Source organism: Panthera onca, chromosome E2, assembly GCF_046562875.1.
Source record: "Panthera onca isolate mPanOnc1 chromosome E2, mPanOnc1 haplotype 2, whole genome shotgun sequence".
NCBI classification, from domain to species: Eukaryota; Metazoa; Chordata; class Mammalia; order Carnivora; family Felidae; genus Panthera; species Panthera onca.
Window position 1 is genome coordinate 13,125,285 of NC_138353.1, and position 19,273 is coordinate 13,144,557.

A 19,273-nucleotide genomic window follows, 5' to 3' on the forward strand; every position below is an offset into this window, starting at 1 on the left:
AGCGTCAACACGCAGGCGCGGGGGCGCGTGCCGTCTGCTGCCAGCTTTGATTGGCTGCCACGGGTAAGGGCACCGCCCAATGGTAGGTGTGGATAGTGAGGGGTCCCGCACGCCTGGAGCAGAGAGGGTCTGTGTCAAGAGCGGCGGGGGCTGCAGGAGGCGAGAGAGACGGGTGAGGGCGCCGCGGGGCGGGCGGGGGAAGAGAGCACTGGGCGTACGGAGGGGGCGGAGGGAGAACGAAGGGGACACTGAGGGACGAAGAGCCTTGGGGCCTGCGCTAGGGCGGGAGCGGCGCGGAGTGGAAGGAGAGCGCTCCTTCCTATGTGCCCTAGAGCATTGATTAAGCTTCTGCGGCGTGCAGGACCCTACCCTTGAGCCCGCCGCCCCCAGCCCTTACAGGGTACTCTCGTGCTACGGAGTTGAGAAGTGCGGTCGGTGAAATGGGATGTGTAGCGGAAAAGTTGAACTTCCAGGCCCCTGGTGGGTTCTTTCCTGGAAGGACTTACTGATCTATGGTATAAAAAGCCCCTGTCTCTCCCTACCGATAGTACACAGTCCCATAATTGGGAAGAGAGGAATGTGGGCGAAAAGTCCGAATTTTAGATTACTCGAGGCAGCCTTCTGGAAGAACATTTACTGGGTGCCTACTTTGTGTAAGCCTTACCCCAGGCCTTGGGCCTCGCCCCATGGGAGTTCTCTGGAGTGTGGGGCTGTAAACAAGGAAGAACTGAAGTCTTGGGCTCCGGGTTGACTACTTTCAGGAAGATACCTTATTGGGTGGCCGTTGTGTGCAGGGCCCAGGCGACTCGTATATTAGTGAGGGAGTTGGGATTTGTAGTTAAGAAAAAGTAACTCCTGGGCCTTTAGTGAATCATTTATTCGAGGAACATTTATTGGATATCAGCTGAAAACAGAGTCATGTGCTAGGCTGTGTTATTGTGGAAATTCACGGACTAATAGGAAAGTTGGCCTGGTGGAAGAATGGGCACAGGGAGAGTTAAGCTCTCATGGCCTCACTTCCTGGAGGGAGCATTATTCATTCACAGAATATCTACTGAGTACCTGTTGTGGGCTAATCATTGTTCTTGGTGCTGGAACCACATCAGTGATGAAGAGACTAACATCCCTCCGGGAGCTTAATATGAGCAACTTTGCATGCCTGGGTGTAAGCTGAGTTCCACCAGCCCTCTGGCACTAACAGATGAGTTAAAGACTGAGAGAGTGGAGACTGGATTCAGAAAATTAGCAGGGGGTGGGAGGGCAGTCATTTGCTAAAGTGCCTCTGAGCCCCTGCTGTGTAAAGAGGCCTGGGTTGAGCCCACGCATGTAGAAGGGGAGACAGGGCACATAGGCGGAGGTTCAGAAGTTAAAAATCCCTGGCCCAGGTCCGTGGTTTTGTTGGTGACATCAGCCCCTACAGTGAATCAGACCTGCCCTGCCTGCATGCTCAGTCTGGAGAGGAGCACAGACTGCAACCCGGACTCATGATAGTTGCTATGATAGAGGTGGCACAGGTTACCATAGGAACCCAAAGGAGGAAGGAGTGGATGGACATCACCCTGAGAATGTAGAGATGTTATCAGAAAAGGCTTCACAAAGGAAATGCTGGGCAGGAGTTTGCTGGACAAGAAGAGGAGAGAACTCTCTTGGCAGAAGGAATGGCAACAGCAAAGACTTAGGACTCAAAAACATCATCTCTGGCGAACTCCAAGTCATGGTTCTGTCTAACCTTTCTCAAGTACCAGGGTGTTTGTGGTCAGTACTACTTTTACCCCGTTTCACAGGTGACAAAACAGTCTCAGAGGAAGTAAGTGGTGGAACGCAGATTCAAGCCAAGGGCGGTCCGGTCCAGAAGCCTGCGCTCTCAAACACTGCTGCATGTCTGTGTGTACATACAGTAGGAGGAACGGGGCTGAACAGTGAGGAGACTGTACAGGCAGACGTTGAGAGGCATAAAGAGAGGTGTCCTTAGAAAGGGTGCAACTGGCCCTGCGGGTAAGGAGGGAGGGTGATGTCTGAGGCCAGACTGAAAGAGGCTGTCTCTCTCACAGATGCCCGGCACCCTGGGGCAGGGGTCGGCTACAGAACCACAGGTTCATTGAAGACGGAGGCGTGAGCACTGGATGCAGGCTTGCCGATTGACAGAGGCTGGTGAGCGACAGGATGGGCAAGGAAGCTCTTGAGACATCCCTGCTTCTCTCAGGTTCTCGATGTTTCACCAGCTTCCCCTTTTTTCTCCAGGCACTACTCTCCCTCCCCACCATGGCAGAGGTGGCGGCTGAGGTGGCCGAGGCGGCCGAGATGCCAACACAGATGTCACCAGGGGCGATGGAGACGTCAACACCGATGTTAGGAGAGATGACGGAGATGTCAACAGAGGTGACCGAGATGACACCTGGGGAGGCCCTCGCCTCCTCCCTTTTCTTCCAGCACCACCAGTTCATGTGCTCTGAGTGCGGCAGCCTCTACAACACGCTGGAGGAAGTTCTCTCTCACCAGGAGCGGCATGTGCCTGCTGTCACAGAGGAGGAGGCGCTGGTCACCCAGGATGCTGGCCTGGAGCCAGAGCTCATGGCGGGCACCGAGGATGGGCCTTTCCAGTGTGGGGAGTGCAGCCAGCTCATCCTGTCCCCTGGTGAGCTCCTGGCCCACCAGGACGCCCACCTCCGGGAGTCTGCGAGCCAGATCCAGTACCAGTGTGGGGACTGTCAGGAGCTCTTCCCCTCGCCTGAGCTGTGGGTGGCTCATCGCAAGGCCAGGCACCTTTCTGCTGTGGCGGCCGAACCACCGGTGCTGCCCCCTCTGCCTCCCCCGGCACCGGCACCTCCCCTCCCTGCTCCACCCGAAGTGAAGATGGAGCCCTACGAGTGTCCCGAGTGTTCCACCCTCTGTGCCACTCCCGAGGAGTTCTTGGAGCATCAGGGCACCCACTTTGACTCCCTCGAGAAAGAAGAGCGCAATGGGCTCGAGGAGGAGGAAGAAGAGGAGGAGGAGGAAGACGATGAAGAGACGGAGGAGGAGGAGGAGGTGGTGGCAGAGGTTGGTGATGACGCCACGGGAGGCGACAGGGCCACAGCCGGCCGGGCCAGGGGCTGTGGGGACTGTCCCCCCCGCTGGACGTCAGCCGAGGCACGCCGGCGACACCGGCGGGCATCCCGCGGCCCGGCATCGGCAGCCCACCCCTTCCACTGCGACCAGTGCCAGCGCAGCTTCAGCTCGGCGAACCGGCTGCTGGCTCATGGGCGGGCGCACGTCGGCGGCACGCACGAGTGTACGACCTGCTCCAAGGTCTTCAAGAAAGCGGCGTCGCTCGAGCAGCACCTGCGGCTGCACCGCGGCGAAGCCCGCTACCTCTGTGTGGACTGCGGCCGCGGCTTTGGCACGGAGCTCACGTTGGTGGCTCATCGGCGGGCACACACCGCCAACCCCTTACATCGCTGCCGCTGCGGCAAGACGTTCAGCAACATGACCAAGTTTCTCTACCACCGGCGCACCCACGCGGGCAAGAGCGGGGCGCCCCCCGCGCTGGCGGCCGCCTCCCCGGCTCCGGCCGAGCCCTCGCCGCCGCCGCCGCCGCCGCCGCCGCCGCCCCCCGCCCCGCCCGCCCAGCTGCCCTGCCCACAGTGCTCCAAGTCCTTCGCCTCGGCTTCCCGGCTCTCCCGGCACCGGCGCGCGGTCCACGGGCCCCCCGAGCGGCGTCACCGCTGCGGCGTGTGCGGCAAGGGCTTCAAGAAGCTGGTCCACGTGCGCAACCACCTGCGGACACACACGGGCGAGCGGCCCTTCCAGTGCCACTCGTGTGGCAAGACCTTTGCTTCTCTGGCCAACCTCAGCCGCCACCAGCTGACCCACACGGGTGCGCGTCCCTACCAGTGCCTGGACTGTGGCAAGCGCTTCACGCAGAGCTCCAACCTGCAGCAGCACCGGAGGCTGCACCTGCGGCCCGTGGCCTTCGCCCGCGCACCCCGCCTCCCCATCACCGGTCTGTACAACAAGAGCCCCTACTACTGCGGGACCTGCGGCCGCTGGTTCCACGCCCTGGCAGGCCTGCGACTGCACCAGCGTGTCCACGCCCGAGCCCGGACCCTGACCCTGCAGCCGCCCCGATCGCCACCTCCTGCCCCGCCCCCGCCCCCTGAGCCTCAGCAGACTATCATGTGTACGGAGCTGGGGGAGACCATCGCCATCATCGAGACGTCCCAGCCTCTGGCACTTGAGGACACGCTGCAGCTGTGCCAGGCCGCCCTGGGGGCCGGGGAGGCGAGCGGGCTGCTGCAGTTGGACGCGGCCTTCGTGTGACGCAGCCGAAGAGCAGCAATAAAAGAGTTTGGTTGCAACAACAATCGTGGGCACCTCCGGGAGAGAGGGGACCACCCCCTGGCAAGCCACTCTGGCACCTGATTGGGTGCCAGGATCCACCCTGGCCTCTTACCCACTGACTCCTCACAAAGGCCCTGCCGGGTGTGTCTTGTCAGTTTTCTCTGCCTCGGGGTAAACTGAAGCCCTGAGACGGGACGTGATCTGTCCCGGGTCCCCCCGGTGCGTTGCAGAGTAGCATTTGCCTAGGCTCTTTGCTCTGCACCTGTCACCCTGGTGCCCAGCAATGTCAGGTAACCTTTCCTGAGCCCCGACCACGTGCCAGACCTGTGCTGGGCACTGTTGCATACCTCTGCGGGTTCTCGCTTGTCCCCAAGACTGTCACCTTCCCTGGACCCTGGGCATACAGGACTTGGCTCTGCCTGGTGGAGAGAGAGGTACTGGACTTCTCTGGGCTTCCTTAAGCTCACTTTTGACAATACGGAAGGAAATCTCTAGGTACCCACGTACTCAGCTGCAGGCTGGGTGATGCTGGAACCCCGGGAATGACTCAGACCCAGACCCACGCTCTACCCCAGAAGGTGCTCAGTGGCAGTGGAGTTCACACAAGTACAGATGGCCTTGCTCTCTGAGTGTGTGTCATTGATTCATTCAGCCTGGGAGTCCACGGGCCTCCCTCCCACATGCCGGGCCATGCCGGGGGCCAGAGAGGAGTCAGGCTCCTGCCCTGCCCCTGGGGAGCAGGCAGATCTCAGTCCCGGGATCCTCAGGACGGTGCTGGGGATGCACAGGGACGGTGGGATCCCAGAGCAGGGAACAAACCCCTTGGAGGAGGTAGTCCTTGTGGAAAACTTAGGAATCCACCAGTGAGAGAGGAAGAGAACGGAACAGGCAGACGACACTGCAGAGAGGGTGAGTTCTTGGTGTGCTTGGAGACCGTCCAGTTACTCACAGCCACAATGACAGCACACGTGACCGCCTAGCCGTGGCAGGCACCACAGCTCGCACTGCACATGGATTGTGACCCGGCGGGCCCGTGTGGTGATCTCAGCATTAGCCCTGCTGTACAGATGAGAAAACAGGTACAGGCACTCACCCAAGGTCTCACACTAGGCAGCAGTGTCGCTGAGATTTGAATCCAGGTGGTGCCTTCAGCCCACATCTGTAACCAGTACCGTTGAGCGAGTGCGACGTTTGAAACCGGTGCAGGGGTAGGGATGTTCGGGGGATTTGCTACATCTGGAGGAGAGGTGAGCCAGTGTCACCGAGCAGTTGGGGTTTGGTGAGGCCTTGAAAGATCAGAGGCCTTAGGAACAAGAAGGGATCCCCAACCTTTTTGAAGTCTACCTAGAGTGGCAGTCCTTCCCTCCCTAAACAGGAATGGATGATTTATGGCCGGTTCCTGGGGCAGGCTCCCACCAGGCCTCTACAGACCAAAGTGCTCAGGTGGGGAGGCCTGGACCTGGGAAGGCTGTGAAAGTCAGACTAAGTTGGGGTAGCGGGGACGGTCAAAAGTGGGCCTTAGGGCTCCCCGGCATCAAGGTGGGGCAGGGGGTTGGCTGAAGACGGTCTAAGGGGAAAGGATGGGGCCAGACCAGGGCCGAGGCCATGGGAGTGGGAGGAGGGTGAGGCACATCATCCTCACTGACCTCACGGCTGAACAGATGTGAGCAGTAGGGAGGTAGGGGGGCCCCGGGAGTGCCCCTTGCCCGGACCAGCCCTTCTGTCCTGCTGTGGTCTCCTTGCTAGATGCATTTATCTTACAAACAAGGTGATATCCAGAGGGTCTTGAGCAGGAAAGGCCAAGGATTGTTCTGAATAGTTTACAGGTGCCCGTGGGACTGGCCCAAACAAACTGGAGAGTTCAGGTGCCACAGGAACAGTCCCTGAACTCTTTGGGACATGTTCAAAACCCCTTCCCTTTTGGGGCTCAGTCGGTGGAGCACGCAACTCTTGATCTCAGGGTCGTAAGTTCAAGCTCCCCGGTGGGCGTAGAGATTACACAGTAACCAAGAAAAAAACCTTCCTTTTTTCTTCACAAGTGAAGTCCAGTGGAGGACGGATCAGTTGCTCCTCCTTCCACTTTTGAGGCCTCCTGCCCTCACATATCATTGGCACCACATGGAGGAGTGGCCATTTCCCTCTGCCCGTGGCCCCGCCATGTTTTCGTGGAAGGGGAGGAGGGAAAGAAACCAAGTTCTCTGTGCCAACCTTCCCAGGCTTGTCGCTTCCCAGCATCCCTAGGTATGGGCCGGCTATGTGCCCTCTTTAAAACAGAAACGAAAGCTTGGAGATCTGTTAGGGCTTGAGGACAGCTACTCTGCCCCTGTCTGTGCCCACTAAGGGTCTACATCTAGGCTGTTTTGGCCTGAGTGACCCCTCATCATTCAGTGTCCCTGTGAAACAGCATGTAGCTTAGGCTGTGAGACATAGAGCCATTTGTTCAAAGTCTCAACTCCGCCACTTCCACTCTGTGGCCTTGACCTCTGATCCCATTCTCTCAACTGTCGCCTGGGGATGACAGTGCCTGCTTCCCTCCAGATCAGTGCTGGGTCCATGAGGCAGGCTCCCACCAGGCCTCTGCAGTGGATAAGCCAGACTCAGTTTGTCACATGTGCAGAGGGGAGCTGAGGCACAGGAAAGCTGGGCCTGTGAGGCAGGGCCGGGACTCAAGCCTCCAACAGCCCAGCGCGGTGGGTTCACTCAGCCCTGTTCCCCTGCCTGAGAGGTCCTGTCCCAGAACAGGCCCTCAGGCATCACCCTCACCTCTGTGGAAACAAGGCAGCCAGACAGGAAGCAGGTTTTCATGCCAATAATTTATTGAACGGAGGTCTGTACACAGGCAAACCTTACTGTGGAAACTAAGACATCAGGAGCTCCCCCACCCACCCACCCCCAGCCCTCCAGGGTTGGGAGAGGAGGGAGGAGACCTTAGGGGCAGAGGACAGGAGGAGGGACAGCTGTAGAAGGGGGACGGGCCAGGTTGGACGGTGTGAATCGACGTTTTCTTTAAGAAAAAAATTATAACAATCTATTTACACCCGAGGGGGAAGGAGGAGCAGGGAAGGGAGGAGGAGTAGACGGGATGGTCTGGTTCTATTTACAAGGGACACAGGAGGGGAAGGGGGTTGGAGGAGTGTAGGCCTGGGAGGAGGGGAGGGGGCCGAGGGGGCAGGAGGTCCTCATGCCTCCAACCCCCTGTCCTTCCTTCTCTTCCCTCCCCACAACCAGTTAAAATCCTCTTAAAAAGCCCACCATAGGGTGAGGCTGGTGAGGGAGGGACTGGAGGTAGGGACAGGGACTCATTTACCTCTGCCCTCTAGTCTAGGGGCCCAGCCAGGTCAGGAGCTTGATGGGCTATGGTCCCCCTTCCCAGCCCCACTGGAGGCTCCCAGATGGAAGGGTAGTTGGTGGGGCCCTCAGGAAGAGTTAGTGAGGGGAGCTGTGGCGTCGGTCGACTGCCATTCCGAGCCGGTCTGAGCCTCACTTAAAGCTGAGGGAGAGGAAGAAGCAGACAGTTACCCTTTGCCTTGCAGACCTCCATCCCTCCAAGAGCAGGAACTCGGTGGGGGATGCTACATCAGAAACAGATAGCTGCCACTTTGGGTCCAGGGTTGCATGCTCAAATGCCAAAGGGCCAGGTTGGTCATGGACGGACTCCAGAGAACCAGGCCCCACATAAAAGAGGGCAGCTGGAACTTGGCCCCAGCTGACAGCACCGCCCCGAGGAAAGGCAGGCCCGCACTGCCCAGTCGGATTTTCTTCCCCAAGAGAGACAGGAAATCTGAATTTGTACATGCAGTGGCCTCAATTTTTAAACGTGGACAACAAATTTAACTTTTTGTTTGTGTGTGCAAGCCAAACGTTTATCTTTGGCTTTCCAGTTAGCACTTAAACACAGATATAGATGATAATAGCCTACAAAGGTGACCATCAAGGCGTATACGATCAAAGTGTCAACAGTTTCCACACATGTGCAGGAAACTCTGGGGCTGTGGAAACAGGCCCGCCTCCCAGGCTGAGAAAGGCTTTCATCTGCCACAGATGGCCCCTGACTTACCTTGTGAGGATGGAGTGAGGGTGGCAGTGCCCGCTGGGGACCTCAAGTGAGGAGGGATGAGAATGGCGTTGAGAGATGGTTGGATGGAGAGTTCTAGGGACAGGAATGGACATGCCCAGTCAGGAGGCAGGGCACTGGGAGACAGGGTCAGGGTTAGAAGGGGGCACCAGGTAGGGACCCAGCTCTTGGCAAGGGTGTAGCCACTGAATGCTTTAAGTGAAAAACCAGAGGGAGCCTCGCACAGGTGATCACAGGGCATGGGTTAAGCAGGGTCAAGTCTCCTGTCTTGGAGGCATCTCCTGAGCCCCCAGGCCCTTCCTGTAGCCCACCCTCAGCGCCCCACTCCTGTCTGTAACACCAAGCACTCCTCCACATCCTCTGCCTGCCCCTCCGGTTCCCCAGATCCCAGGCTGTGCCCTCACCGCCAGGACTGAAATTGAAGAGGGGGGGAAGCGGGCGGTTGTTGGGAAGCTGGGTTCCGTGACATCGCAGTTCATCAAAGAAGCTGTGGGCGCAGGCTTCCAGAGGGGACAGCCTTGAGGACGGCGTGTACTCCAGCAGGCTAGAGCAGAGCGCGATGGCCTCCGGCGGCGTTCGAGATTTGAACACCTTAGGGGGAGGGGACAGAAGTCACCAGGGTGAAATGCCCCAGCACTGGGTCAGCCAGCATCGTGCTGCTACGGGGCCTGCAGCAAACGTGACTAAGTCCCGCACACCCACTTTCTAACTGAGGCACCACCACTGAGGGGCAGTCACCTTCTTTCGGGTGAGCAGCTCCCCCAGGTCCCATCACTGGACGGGCCCTGCTGGGAGCCTGTTTCCCCACCAGAAAAATGGCACTGTCGAACTTACCGTCGATCCTCGCCTTCTCGAGTATGGGAGATGCCATAAAATTGGAAATGGGATGAGTTACTAACCCACTTCCAAGCCCTGACTCTATAGCCAGGTCCCCAGGCCAGCTGGCCTCCAAAGGGGACCTCAGCCATGCTGCCTGAGCCCCTAGCCCTTCCCCACCTTTGTCCAGGGGTGAGCTTTAATCTGGGGAAACTTGAACTCCGTGTAGTTGGGGTTCATCTCTCGGATCTGTTCCCGGGTTGGTGTTCCCAGCACCTGCAGAGAAAAGGAGGGGTCTGAGCCAAAGCCCCTCTCCCTTAGCCCACCCCCCCCCCCCCCCAACACTGTGCCGTGCCCTCACCTTGATGATCTCCACCAGCTGGTCTACCCCACTGTCCCCGGGGAAGATGGGCTGGCCCAGGAGGAGCTCAGCCAGCACGCAGCCAGCTGACCACACATCTGAAGGGGGAATGGGGGAGGGTCAGGGCTCCTCCACCCATCTCCTCACAGTGCTTCGATCCCCCCCCACAGTCACCCCGAGGGTGCCAGGAGCCCATTTTCTCAGCCATGAGAAGCAGCACCCTGCTCAGGGTCCTACGGTTTAGGAACGCCGGAGCCTGATGTTGAACCTCCAGGTCTGACTGACTGTGCTGCACTCTCCAATCTAAGTGTTTCCAGCCTTAATTGCCTCTCTCCCCTCGGTGACCCCAGTAAGCCCCTTCTCTACCTCTGGCCTCCGGATGGCCCAACATACCTAGAACAGGCATCTGTGTTCTTCAGGCCTCGGGAAGATAAAGCCTTAATTTCCAGGCCTAGCCTTTATCCTGCCCACAGGAACAGCTGCAACCTGGGAGTCTTGCCCCCCTCCCTGGTCTGTACTTGACCCCCAAGGCACAAGTTCACACCTAAGGACCATTCAGTTTCTCCACACTGCTGATGAATGTTCTCTCCAAACCCTTTCATGCCCCCGCCTCTTGCCTGGAAGGTAGTGCTGCCATCCCCACCAATGGGGAAAGACACGAGGCCCTGTGAGCAAGTCACACCCTCGCGGTAGAGAGCCACTGATTCCCCCAAGGTCACTGTCAGCCCCTCCCCCCCAAGGCGAGAAAAGAGGGCTGACTGGGAGGCTCCAGAGCCCGCATGGACTCTGGAGTCAGGTCAGCTTTCAAAGCCCAGCCCTGCCCAACCCCAGCAGTGCGAATGCAGGCAGGCGGCCTCCCCGCTCGCAGCCTCAGACTGCTCATCTGTGAACCAAGCATACAGCAGCATCGCCCTCCAAAGTTTGTGAGGACTGGATGAAAGAACACACGTTAAGCTTTTATCGCCGAGCTTGGCAGACAGCACACAGAAAGAACTCAAAAACTGCCATGACTGCCGTTGCCCACCCCCACCCTCCGGGAAGTCTGACCAATGGACGAGGTGTAATCAGTGGCTCCGAAGATCAGCTCCGGGGCCCGGTAGTAGCGAGAGCAGATGTAGGAGACGTTGGGCTCCCCCCGGACCAACTGCTTTGCGCTGTGGGAAGAGATGGGTGGGAGTAAACACAAGGCCAGGGTTGGGGTCCCTTCTCGCCCCTTCGGCCACCCAGCGCACCCCAGGTCAGACCCACCTGCCAAAATCGCAGAGCTTGAGGACAGCAGTGTCAGGGTCCACCAGCAGGTTCTGGGGCTTGATGTCGCGGTGACACACGCCCTGGGAGTGGATGTAAGCCAAGCTCCGGAAGAGCTGGTACATATACACCTGGGACAGGCAAGGGACAGCACAACTGTGGCCTAGGGCTGCCCACGGAACTTCCCAGCGCTCCACCCGCTTGGCCTCAAGAGCCCTCCCAAGCACCTCTCCAGTTGACTCATAAACTCTTCCACTGCCCCTGGGTCCTCAAACCTTACTCTGCACCAGGCCCACTTAGAAGGCTTGTTAAAACAGGGACCTCTGGGGCCCCCTCCCAGTTTCTGATTCAGTAAGTTCGGGATGGGGCATTTGCGACAGACCCCCTCAGGGCTGGCACTGCCCCGCACCTTGAGAATACTGCCTCAGTCACACACCTCAGCAAAAGCCTGATACACACACACACACACACAAGGAAGGCCTTGCGGGAGCCAGTCACTCAGCTCCAAAACCACTGGCTATAGGAAGGGCTCGGCTTCCTTCAGCTGCCAGTCAAAACCACCCACGGGCTCGCCTCCCTCCAGCTGGATTTTCCTGCCACTCTCCCTCCCACTGGCTAGAACGTAAGTGCCAAGAGAGCAGGGATCTTTGTGTGTTCATCGCTGCTGTGTCCCCCAGGACTCAGGCCAGTGCCCAGCACATAGCAACTGCTCAGGCCGGCTTCCTGGGCCCCCCTCCTCCATTCCCACTGCCCTTGGCTAGAGATGCCGCTTCCTCACCCTGCACCTAATGATCTCCCAGAAGCCTTCCTTGATCGTTCTCACCCCCAAAGCAGGCAGGGCCGGGGGCCTCCTGTTTCCAGAATTCCCTGTGTTCCTTCTACTATGGCAGTTGCTAGTAGTTTTATAGTTCTTTGTAACGACAGCTGTCTACTCCACTAAACTGAGAGCTCTTCAGGAACAAAGCCTGGGTCTCAGTCAGTTAGGTCTCTGGAACTGCATTGGGTTCAGCACACAGGTAGCCACAGTAGGGATTCACCAAACCAGAGGACTCCCCTCCTGGGAGGCGCAGTCCCCCAGCACCAACCCCTGATAGAGCTCTGTAGCTCACCGAGGCCCAGCGTTCTTAAAGCTAGCAGGAGGATCTTCAGCCAACCTGAACCCACCCACCTCCTCCCAGTGCAGAAGGCTGCTCCGGGGGTGCCTGGGTGGCTCAGTCGGTTAAGCGTCTGACTTCGGCTCAGGTTATGATCTCACAGTTCGTGGGTTCAAGCCCCGCGTCAGGCTCTGTGCTGACAGCTCAGAGCCTGAGCCTACTTCGGATTCTGTGTCTCCCTCTCTCTCTGCCCCTCCCTGGCTCACACTCTGTCTCTCTCTCTCTCTCTCTCAAAAATACATAAACATTAAAAAAATAATTAAAAAATAAAAAAATAAAAAAAAAAGAAAGCTGCTCCGGCCTCTGTTCTCCACATCATCCCTAGGCTCATTTATTCATTCATTCATTCACCCATTCATTCAAACACCTCCTGAAAGAGACTAACACCTGGGGCACAGCACCAGGCCCTGGGGAATGAACCCAGGTTCTGTGGACAGCAACCTTCCTCCAACCCTGCCTCCTTCCCACTCCCCTCTGCCAAGGCTTTGCAGGCCAGGACTCTTGACTTCAGCATCTCTCCCTTCACATTCTCGGTCCCCACCCCGATTCTAACTCCACCAACAATACTGGTGCCACGGGGCTCCCAGGGTGGACCCGAGCAGGTACCGTGCAGTCTTCCCCAGACCCCAGTCAGCCTGCCTCCCTGATTCGGTCAGGCCTCAGGTTGGCTTGCCCTGCATTTGGCAAGCTCTGTCTATGGTGGTTATGGAGTCAAGGGCAGGGAACACACAGCCTGCAGAGACCAACATAAAGTTGGGAGGAAGAAGGAACCCACAGAAGGCAGGAGGATCCAGAGCCCCTGGCTTTGTAGGCCTGGGTCCCAGCAGCCTGCCCGCCTGCCCACCTTGACATAGATGATAGGGATGGTCAACTTGGCCTTGGTGAAATGGCGGGCCACCCGGTACACTGTCTCGGGCACGTATTCCAGCACCAGATTTAGATAAAGCTCGTCTTTCTGCAGAGAGCAAAGGAGAGGTGTGAGGCACTGTGAGGAAAGAGCGGGGGGGGGGGGGGGGGGGGCTTGTGGGGGATAACGGGGGAAGGACTGGCAGTCACGAGAAAGGCAGGCAGGAACACGGGTGGAGTCAAGGTGGAAGACTCCCCCGCATGGGCAAGGCCTCACCTTCTCCCCACTGGAGTAGAAAAAGTATCTCAGCCTCACAATATTGCAGTGGTCCAGCTTACGCATAATCTGCAGCTCTCGGTTCTTGGGAGCAAAAGGAAAGTGCCTCAGACAATGGCCGACTCTCCCCGCCTCCCCTCCCTGGCACCCCTCACCACAGCCCTGCTCCTCTACTCCTGCCAACAGAGCCAGGTGGCTACTCCTTGCGTCCCAGCTCCAGGACCCCTCTAGCACAGACCCTAATTCCTTACCACTACCCATTTCCCTCCCCCACAAGCTGAAGGCCTATGGACTAAACCCAACCTACAGATCAGCTTTCTTCAGCCCACTGTTCAAAAATTCCCAATGCGTTGCTAACATTTGAAAATCAGGGGTCTCCATGTATGAATCCACTTTTCCTGGCTGTCTTGAAAAATCAGATGATATGGCCACACAAGGCCTGAGTGCCAACAGACAAGTACCGGCCACCCAGTTCACCCTGGTCCCCACTCCTCTCTATTGCCTCCCCTGGAGGCATCTGGGCCCTTGAACCCTGACTTGGATCTTAAGTCCCAGACTCCAGACTTCCATCTTCCAAGAGCCTCAGTCTCTTCCCTATTCTCTGTTCCCCTGAGTTCTGGCCTCAAAATTCCCACCCTCAGATCCCTCGCACTTCTGGGACTCAACGCTAATCAAATTCTGGCCCACACCCTGGAGCTCCTCCTGCCCAAGGGTTCTCACTGCCAAGACCCAGTCCCTGACCTGGTTCGCTCCCAGCCTAGGCTCAGTTCGTTTATATCCAGGCCAGCCTGAGCTCCAAAATGCCAGTCCTTGCAACACCAACTGTCCCTCGACTTCTACCTCTTCCATCTCCTTTTGGTTCCCTGGACCTCCACTAGGTTATAGGGCACATCTGTCCCCAGGGGGACAGATGCCCACACCAAGGCACATGGTTTGGTGAGCAGAGTACAGTCTGGATTTCATCCTGCGCTTGCCAAGCACCTGGGTCAGAGCACGACCTTCACAAACACACTCATCACCCTCTACCAGCTTCCTTTCTCCTCTGGGCAGAAGCGTAACTTAGCGGGTAAGGTGGAAGGCTTCGGAATCAGACAAGCCAGAGGCTAGTCTTGCTCTCAAGTCAATTCTCTTATCTGAGTCTCGGTCTTAGAATGAGGATAAGACACCAGTGTCCACCCTCAGAGAACCTTCATGTGAATTAAATAACAACTCGCCTAACAAAGCACTTCACCCAGAGCAAAAGCCCAACATCAGCTCTGGTCTCTCTTGGAACCCACACTCCCATCTTCCACACACTTTTCCACTCCTTTCTCTTCTGGCTCGTGTTCAGATCCCGTGAAAACCCAAATCCAGCACCCTCACTAGGGTGCTCTCACCCATTATGCCTGGGCACACCTCCTTGTCCCCATTTGCCCCAAGCTACCTTGAACCTCTTGTCCTGGAGAACCTTCTTGATGGCCACCAGTTCCCTGGTCTCAGCCAGCCGTGCCTGGTACACGACCCCAAACGAGCCATTGCCAATCACTTTGATGTCTGTGTAAGCCACCTCCTGGGATCGCTCTGGGCCTTGGCCTAGAGTCGCTACCACTGTGGTCACCTTCCCGCTGTCACCTGGGGAACAAAGGGGACACACATCCACTGACCTTCCCCCTCTTGCCACCACCCGATCACAGGGCTGTGGGGAGGGAGGCGAATCTCTATAGGATGCTCACTGGGGGCCTTTGTCTCTTCTCTGTCTTTGAGCAAAGGTGGCTGCTGGATGCCTCTGGGTGCCCTTTCTCCTCTTCCCTTCAGGGAACCCTAAATCCTGCTGCTTCTCTGGGTGGGAAGACACTGACACTTAAACTTCTTGCTGTTCAAGGATTGATAACCCAGAATTTCTACCTCTAGTGAGCAGCAAATCACTGGTCCCGCTTGGTCTGAGGGCATCCTCATACTCTCAGATGATGACTGTATCCACTCTGAGCTTCCTGCCTGCTGGCCCCACTCCTGACTGGGAAAAGCCTGACCTAACCTCTCCCACTTACCAGAGCAGTGACCCCGAGGCACTTCTACTTTAGGAAAGCACTAGCCTTTCTCACAGCTTGAGGGACAGTGACCACTAAGTCCTCCTTGCTACAGCTGATAACCACCACTATTTTTTAGTGGCAGAAAGGACTCCTCCAGGTATGAGTGACAAGGTCATGACTTTCACAATAAGCCCTTCCCCAACTACTCTGGAGTTAGAAAAGGCGCTGACCTGGCCTCCTCATCTGTGTGGTCCAGAGTTCCAGACCCCTTCCTGTATTTGGGTGGTCCCCAATGGACAAGTACTAAGTCTTGACACTGATGAACCTGGCCTCCATTAACAAGGGGCCATCCCAGCCTCAGTCCTTTGAAGGAAAGCTGTAATTTCCAATTCCATTCTCTGAACAGCAGCAAAGTTTCGTGGCATTCTTAGGGAATAGTGACCTCTTTTCTTTGGTGAACTTTTCATCAATTTCCCAAAGAAAAGGGGTCACTGATGAACCAAATTTGTTTTGAGGGGCACTGACACCTTCTTTTGGAGGAAGATGATCCTATGTGGCTATTCTTCCAGAGCTAGTGACACCATACCTCAGAACAATGATAAGGGTAGAACCTTAGATCCATATTCAGTGGGGAACTGTGACCCTCCCTGACACTGTTCCATTTTTTGTGGAAGGAGACTTACCGAGCAAGTTTTTTTTTTGTTCTGTTTTGTTTTTAAGTAAATTCTACCCCCAACGTGGGGCTCGAATCCATGACACCAATAACAAGAGTCGCATACTCTACAAACTGAACCAGCCAGGCACCCCAAGCCAAGTTTTTGGAAGAACAGTGCCTATGGACTTGTTTGGCAGGGTATACTGATTCCCAGTCTGTCCTCATTTCTAAGAAGCACCAACTATTAATTTCCACCATTGGGGGTACAGTTCTATCTGTTATGGACAAATGATGGTAACAGGTCTTGCATTTTAAAAGGGAAGACTGCCTGGGTACCAGTTTGGGAAGCCCTGGCCCTATCCTTCCGGGGACACAGTAACCTCAAATCCATTCCTATGTGATATTCACTCCAAACCCCCATCGTCTAAAGGAGAGCAAATTCGATCCCCTTTTTGGGGTGACGGTGATCTTCTTTTTGGGAACAATACCCCTTTAGCCCCATTTGCAAGCGAGGATGACTCCTGATCCTGTTGTCTAATGGATGGCAACATAAGATTCCTGTTTTTAAGGCTCAGGGACCCAACATCTCAGTACTAGAAGAACAGAGACCTGCGACCCCTGTTTCCTTGAGGACCACTAATCTAATCCTAATATCCAGTCCTAAACTCCAATTGATGGTAACCCCTCAAATCCCTTTCTCTGGGAAGGGGAGCGCTCAAATCCCATCTTTGGAAGCACAGGGAGCTGGACCTCCTATCTGGGCATATGGAAGAAGCTGATCGACGTTTGAAGGGCTTCGGGAACCTTGATCTCCACCCTCCACGGACGCCGCTAATACTCACGGCCCAGCTTCACTCCGGGCGGCGGGAAGCTAGTGCCCGCACCGGGGCCGCCGCTGCCTCCTCCGCCGCTGCCGCTGGGGCCACCCCCGGAGCTCGAGGCCCCCACGCCCCCACCCATGGCTCCGACTGACGCCTTCCCACCGCCGCTGCCGCCCGGACCGGAGGCCGAGCCCCCGGGGCCGCCGCCGCCACCACCGCCTCCGCCGCCTGGCTCCGCGAACGAGCTGGTCCGCGCCCGGCCCGAGCCCCCAGGGCCGCCTCCTGAAGGCCCGCCGCCGCTCATGGCGCCGAGCGCAGGCCCAGGCCACGGGGCTCGGGCTGCCCGGGCTGCCCCCGCCGCCGCCGCCGCCGCCTCCCCCGGGCTCTGGCCTCTTCCAGGCCGCGCCGCTCGGGCTCCGGCTCCGGCCCAGCGCCCGCCGCGGGGCACGTCGGGAGATGCAGTCCGCCTGCCCTACGCGCCGCCGTCGCCGCCCTCGGTCCGCACAGAGAGCCGCGAGGCACGCCGGGAAATGGAGTCTGCAAAGGCCTTAGAGCCCACCGCGGGGGATGACGGATCGCGCTGCACGTCAGGAAAGAGTCCTGGGCAAGAAGTCAGCCAACTGTGTCGACTGCGGACTCTGAAGCACATTGGGAAGCGGAGTCAGAGTCGCACACTCACACACTCACTCCATTGCAGCAACTGTGAGCCCTAAATGTGCTTCAAAAATGTAGTCGCAGCCACTCTTTCAGTGAGCTTTGTAGGCCGATGCACGCCGGGAAATGGAGTCCAGACGCTTATTTAGTCTATTGGCCGTGTATGCCGATCCGTGCCAAGTGCACGGTGGGAAATAGAGTCTGCGCCGGTGCATCCGCAGATACCGGACCGTGAAGCAAGCCGGGAAATGGAGTCGTCGCCACGCCCTCACCGCATTGCAGGTGTAACGCGACTTCCAAAGCACGCCGGGAAATGGAGTCCCAGGTACTACCTAAGCCCCAAGTGGACACTGCAATTATGGAGATAGGCTAGGAAATAAAATAGGTACGGCGTTCCTCTGCATCTCCTACGCTATGCCGCAGTCCCTACCGGGAAATGTAGTCAACACCAAGGCTTCAGAGTAGTTGCTACAGTGAACTTTGTGTCTTCTGGGAAATGAAGTTCAAGGCGGCCTCCCCGTTTGACTGAGCGGGAGGGATCTACGAGGAACCCGAAGCATGCTGGGGAATAGTCCAGTCAGGATCCTGACCCTTTGTGAGATGAGACTGCAGAGGCTTGCTGGGAAGTGGAGTCCAGCCGGTACTTTTGGGAAAGCGAGAGCCGAAGGTGAAAGACATCAATCCCCCCGGGAGACTGTAGAGTGTTCAACGCCTCCTTCCCCTCCCCCAGGTCCCAAGAAAGTGACCAAGTCTATCAGGGGCTGCGGGAAAATGGGAGCCCAAACATTCCAAATTCCAAGTTTCCACTAATCAGGGAGGCAAATCCCCAGCAAACGACTTGGGAAACAAAGTTCCTAGTGGTCTCTCAGAACAATAGCCTTCAGATACAATCTAGCTTTTTCTACCAACGTGGGTTGCACCAAGAGGCTGAGAGGAGAATTAAAAGAGGTGAAAAAAGAACTTCTGATTCGAACCCTCTTTCAGCCTTTTGCGTTCTCCCGCTTCCCAAGTTTACAGGATCCAGGAGGGCCCAAATCAAGGAATCAAGGAAGCCGACTGTTAGGAGTAGCCTCAAGTTTTGTGCACTGACTATGTCGCCCTATTTATCGACTAATAAATACCCGGGAGGACTCTATCCCCAAAGGACGCTGGGAAACGGAGTTCGTGTGAGGGTGTGTGTGTGTGTGTGTGTGTGTGTGTGGGTGTGTGTGTGTGTGTGTGTGTGTGTGTGTGTGTCCCGGAAATACTTGGAACTAGAATGAAATCATCTTCAGCCCTCCTGCCTCGTAGAATAATGGGAAATGGAGTCTGTAGACCTTCACTTTAATCTGAGCCAGTGTTCATACTAACTGTCCTGCCCTTTCTAAAGCCTGAAGAAACTTTCATCCACTCGATCTAACTGCAGTTCTCAGCGGACACAGAGCAGACAGACAGTATCGCTCAGGCCTTCTCGGACTACATTAACCAGAAGGCAAAGCGCGGACAGACTTCCGCTCCCTTTTCAATGACTGCAACTGCATTACGAACAGTTCAGAGTCTGGGAGTCGTAGTTTTTCAGCCAAATGGTGGTTGCTGCCCTCTGACGGCAGCTCGAAAAATGAAAAGCAAAAATCTGAATCAAGCAAGCCCCAAGCCTGGGAAATCCTACACTGGACCAACAAGGCCCAAAAGGACAGCGGAGCGGGGCGGGATGGCGGCGGTTACTCAACGGCCAGAATTCATGCGACATGCGCAGTGGACGGCGCGTGGGCAACCGACAGGAGGGGATTGGGGTCGGTGGGAGTCTGAGGGCGACCGTCTGAGGGAATTTTAACAAGATGTTTACAGGGGTGAGAACGTTTGTTGAGGGGTGCTAGGGCAGATTGTCTGTGTCTGTGAGGGGCCTGTGGTGTCCGGAGGTGTCCAGGGGAGTCTGTGAAGTGAAGGGGTCTTACTGGGGACCAGTGGAGAAGTCATAGGGGACTCGAGGTGTCTTTAAAAGGTCTGTGGGATGCCAAGAAACTACTCCAGACTGAGGGACCCGAAGGGGTGAGCAAT

The 19,273-nt window shown here is 56.9% G+C and overlaps 2 protein-coding genes across 8 annotated transcripts; one reads left to right on the forward strand and one right to left on the reverse strand.

Annotated features, from left to right (window-relative positions):
* Positions 1–62: 62 nt before the first annotated feature.
* On the forward strand, positions 63–4,949 carry ZNF526 (zinc finger protein 526). 7 transcript variants are annotated; one of them, XM_060651258.2, is made up of 4 exons: positions 63–172; positions 1,785–1,884; positions 2,052–2,151; positions 2,242–4,949. In XM_060651258.2, exon 4 carries the CDS (start codon positions 2,263–2,265, stop codon positions 4,297–4,299), a length of 2,037 nt encoding a protein of 678 aa, XP_060507241.2. In that variant the 5' UTR covers positions 63–172; positions 1,785–1,884; positions 2,052–2,151; positions 2,242–2,262; the 3' UTR covers positions 4,300–4,949. The 7 variants fall into 7 exon arrangements, with proteins under 7 accessions (XP_060507241.2, XP_060507237.2, XP_060507236.2 ...); XM_060651254.2 differs by having other exon boundaries at positions 1,785–2,151; XM_060651257.2 differs by lacking the exon at positions 1,785–1,884 and having other exon boundaries at positions 68–172.
* A 2,165-nt stretch (positions 4,950–7,114) lies between these two features.
* GSK3A (glycogen synthase kinase 3 alpha) lies at positions 7,115–17,039 on the reverse strand. Its single transcript, XM_078438396.1, has 11 exons — positions 16,604–17,039; positions 14,521–14,708; positions 13,098–13,181; positions 12,819–12,929; positions 10,821–10,951; positions 10,620–10,726; positions 9,573–9,670; positions 9,392–9,487; positions 8,800–8,986; positions 8,378–8,470; positions 7,115–7,810 (listed from the first exon to the last, which is right to left on the reverse strand). The coding sequence occupies exons 1-11, from the start codon at positions 16,884–16,886 to the stop codon at positions 7,737–7,739; spliced, it is 1,452 nt and encodes a 483-aa protein (XP_078294522.1). The 5' UTR covers positions 16,887–17,039; the 3' UTR covers positions 7,115–7,736.
* Positions 17,040–19,273: the final 2,234 nt, after the last annotated feature.

What these genes read in the sequence shown, in the direction of transcription:
- ZNF526 (XM_060651253.2), top strand. Translation starts at nt 80, where the DNA reads ATGGTAGGTGTGGATAGTGAGGGGTCCCGCACGCCTGGAGCAGAGAGG. An exon ending in GCAGGAGGCGAGAGAGACGG is followed by an intron (nt 173 to 2,241) that starts GTGAGGGCGCCG and finishes TTTTTTCTCCAG; the next exon opens with GCACTACTCTCCCTCCCCAC.
- GSK3A (XM_078438396.1), bottom strand. Translation starts at nt 16,886, where the DNA reads ATGAGCGGCGGCGGGCCTTCAGGAGGCGGCCCTGGGGGCTCGGGCCGG. An exon ending in TCCCTATCATCTATGTCAAG is followed by an intron (nt 10,952 to 12,818) that starts GTGGGCAGGCGG and finishes TGCCTGTCCCAG; the next exon opens with GTGTATATGTACCAGCTCTT. An exon ending in CCTCACTCCATCCTCACAAG is followed by an intron (nt 7,811 to 8,377) that starts GTAAGTCAGGGG and finishes CCTCTCCCTCAG; the next exon opens with CTTTAAGTGAGGCTCAGACC.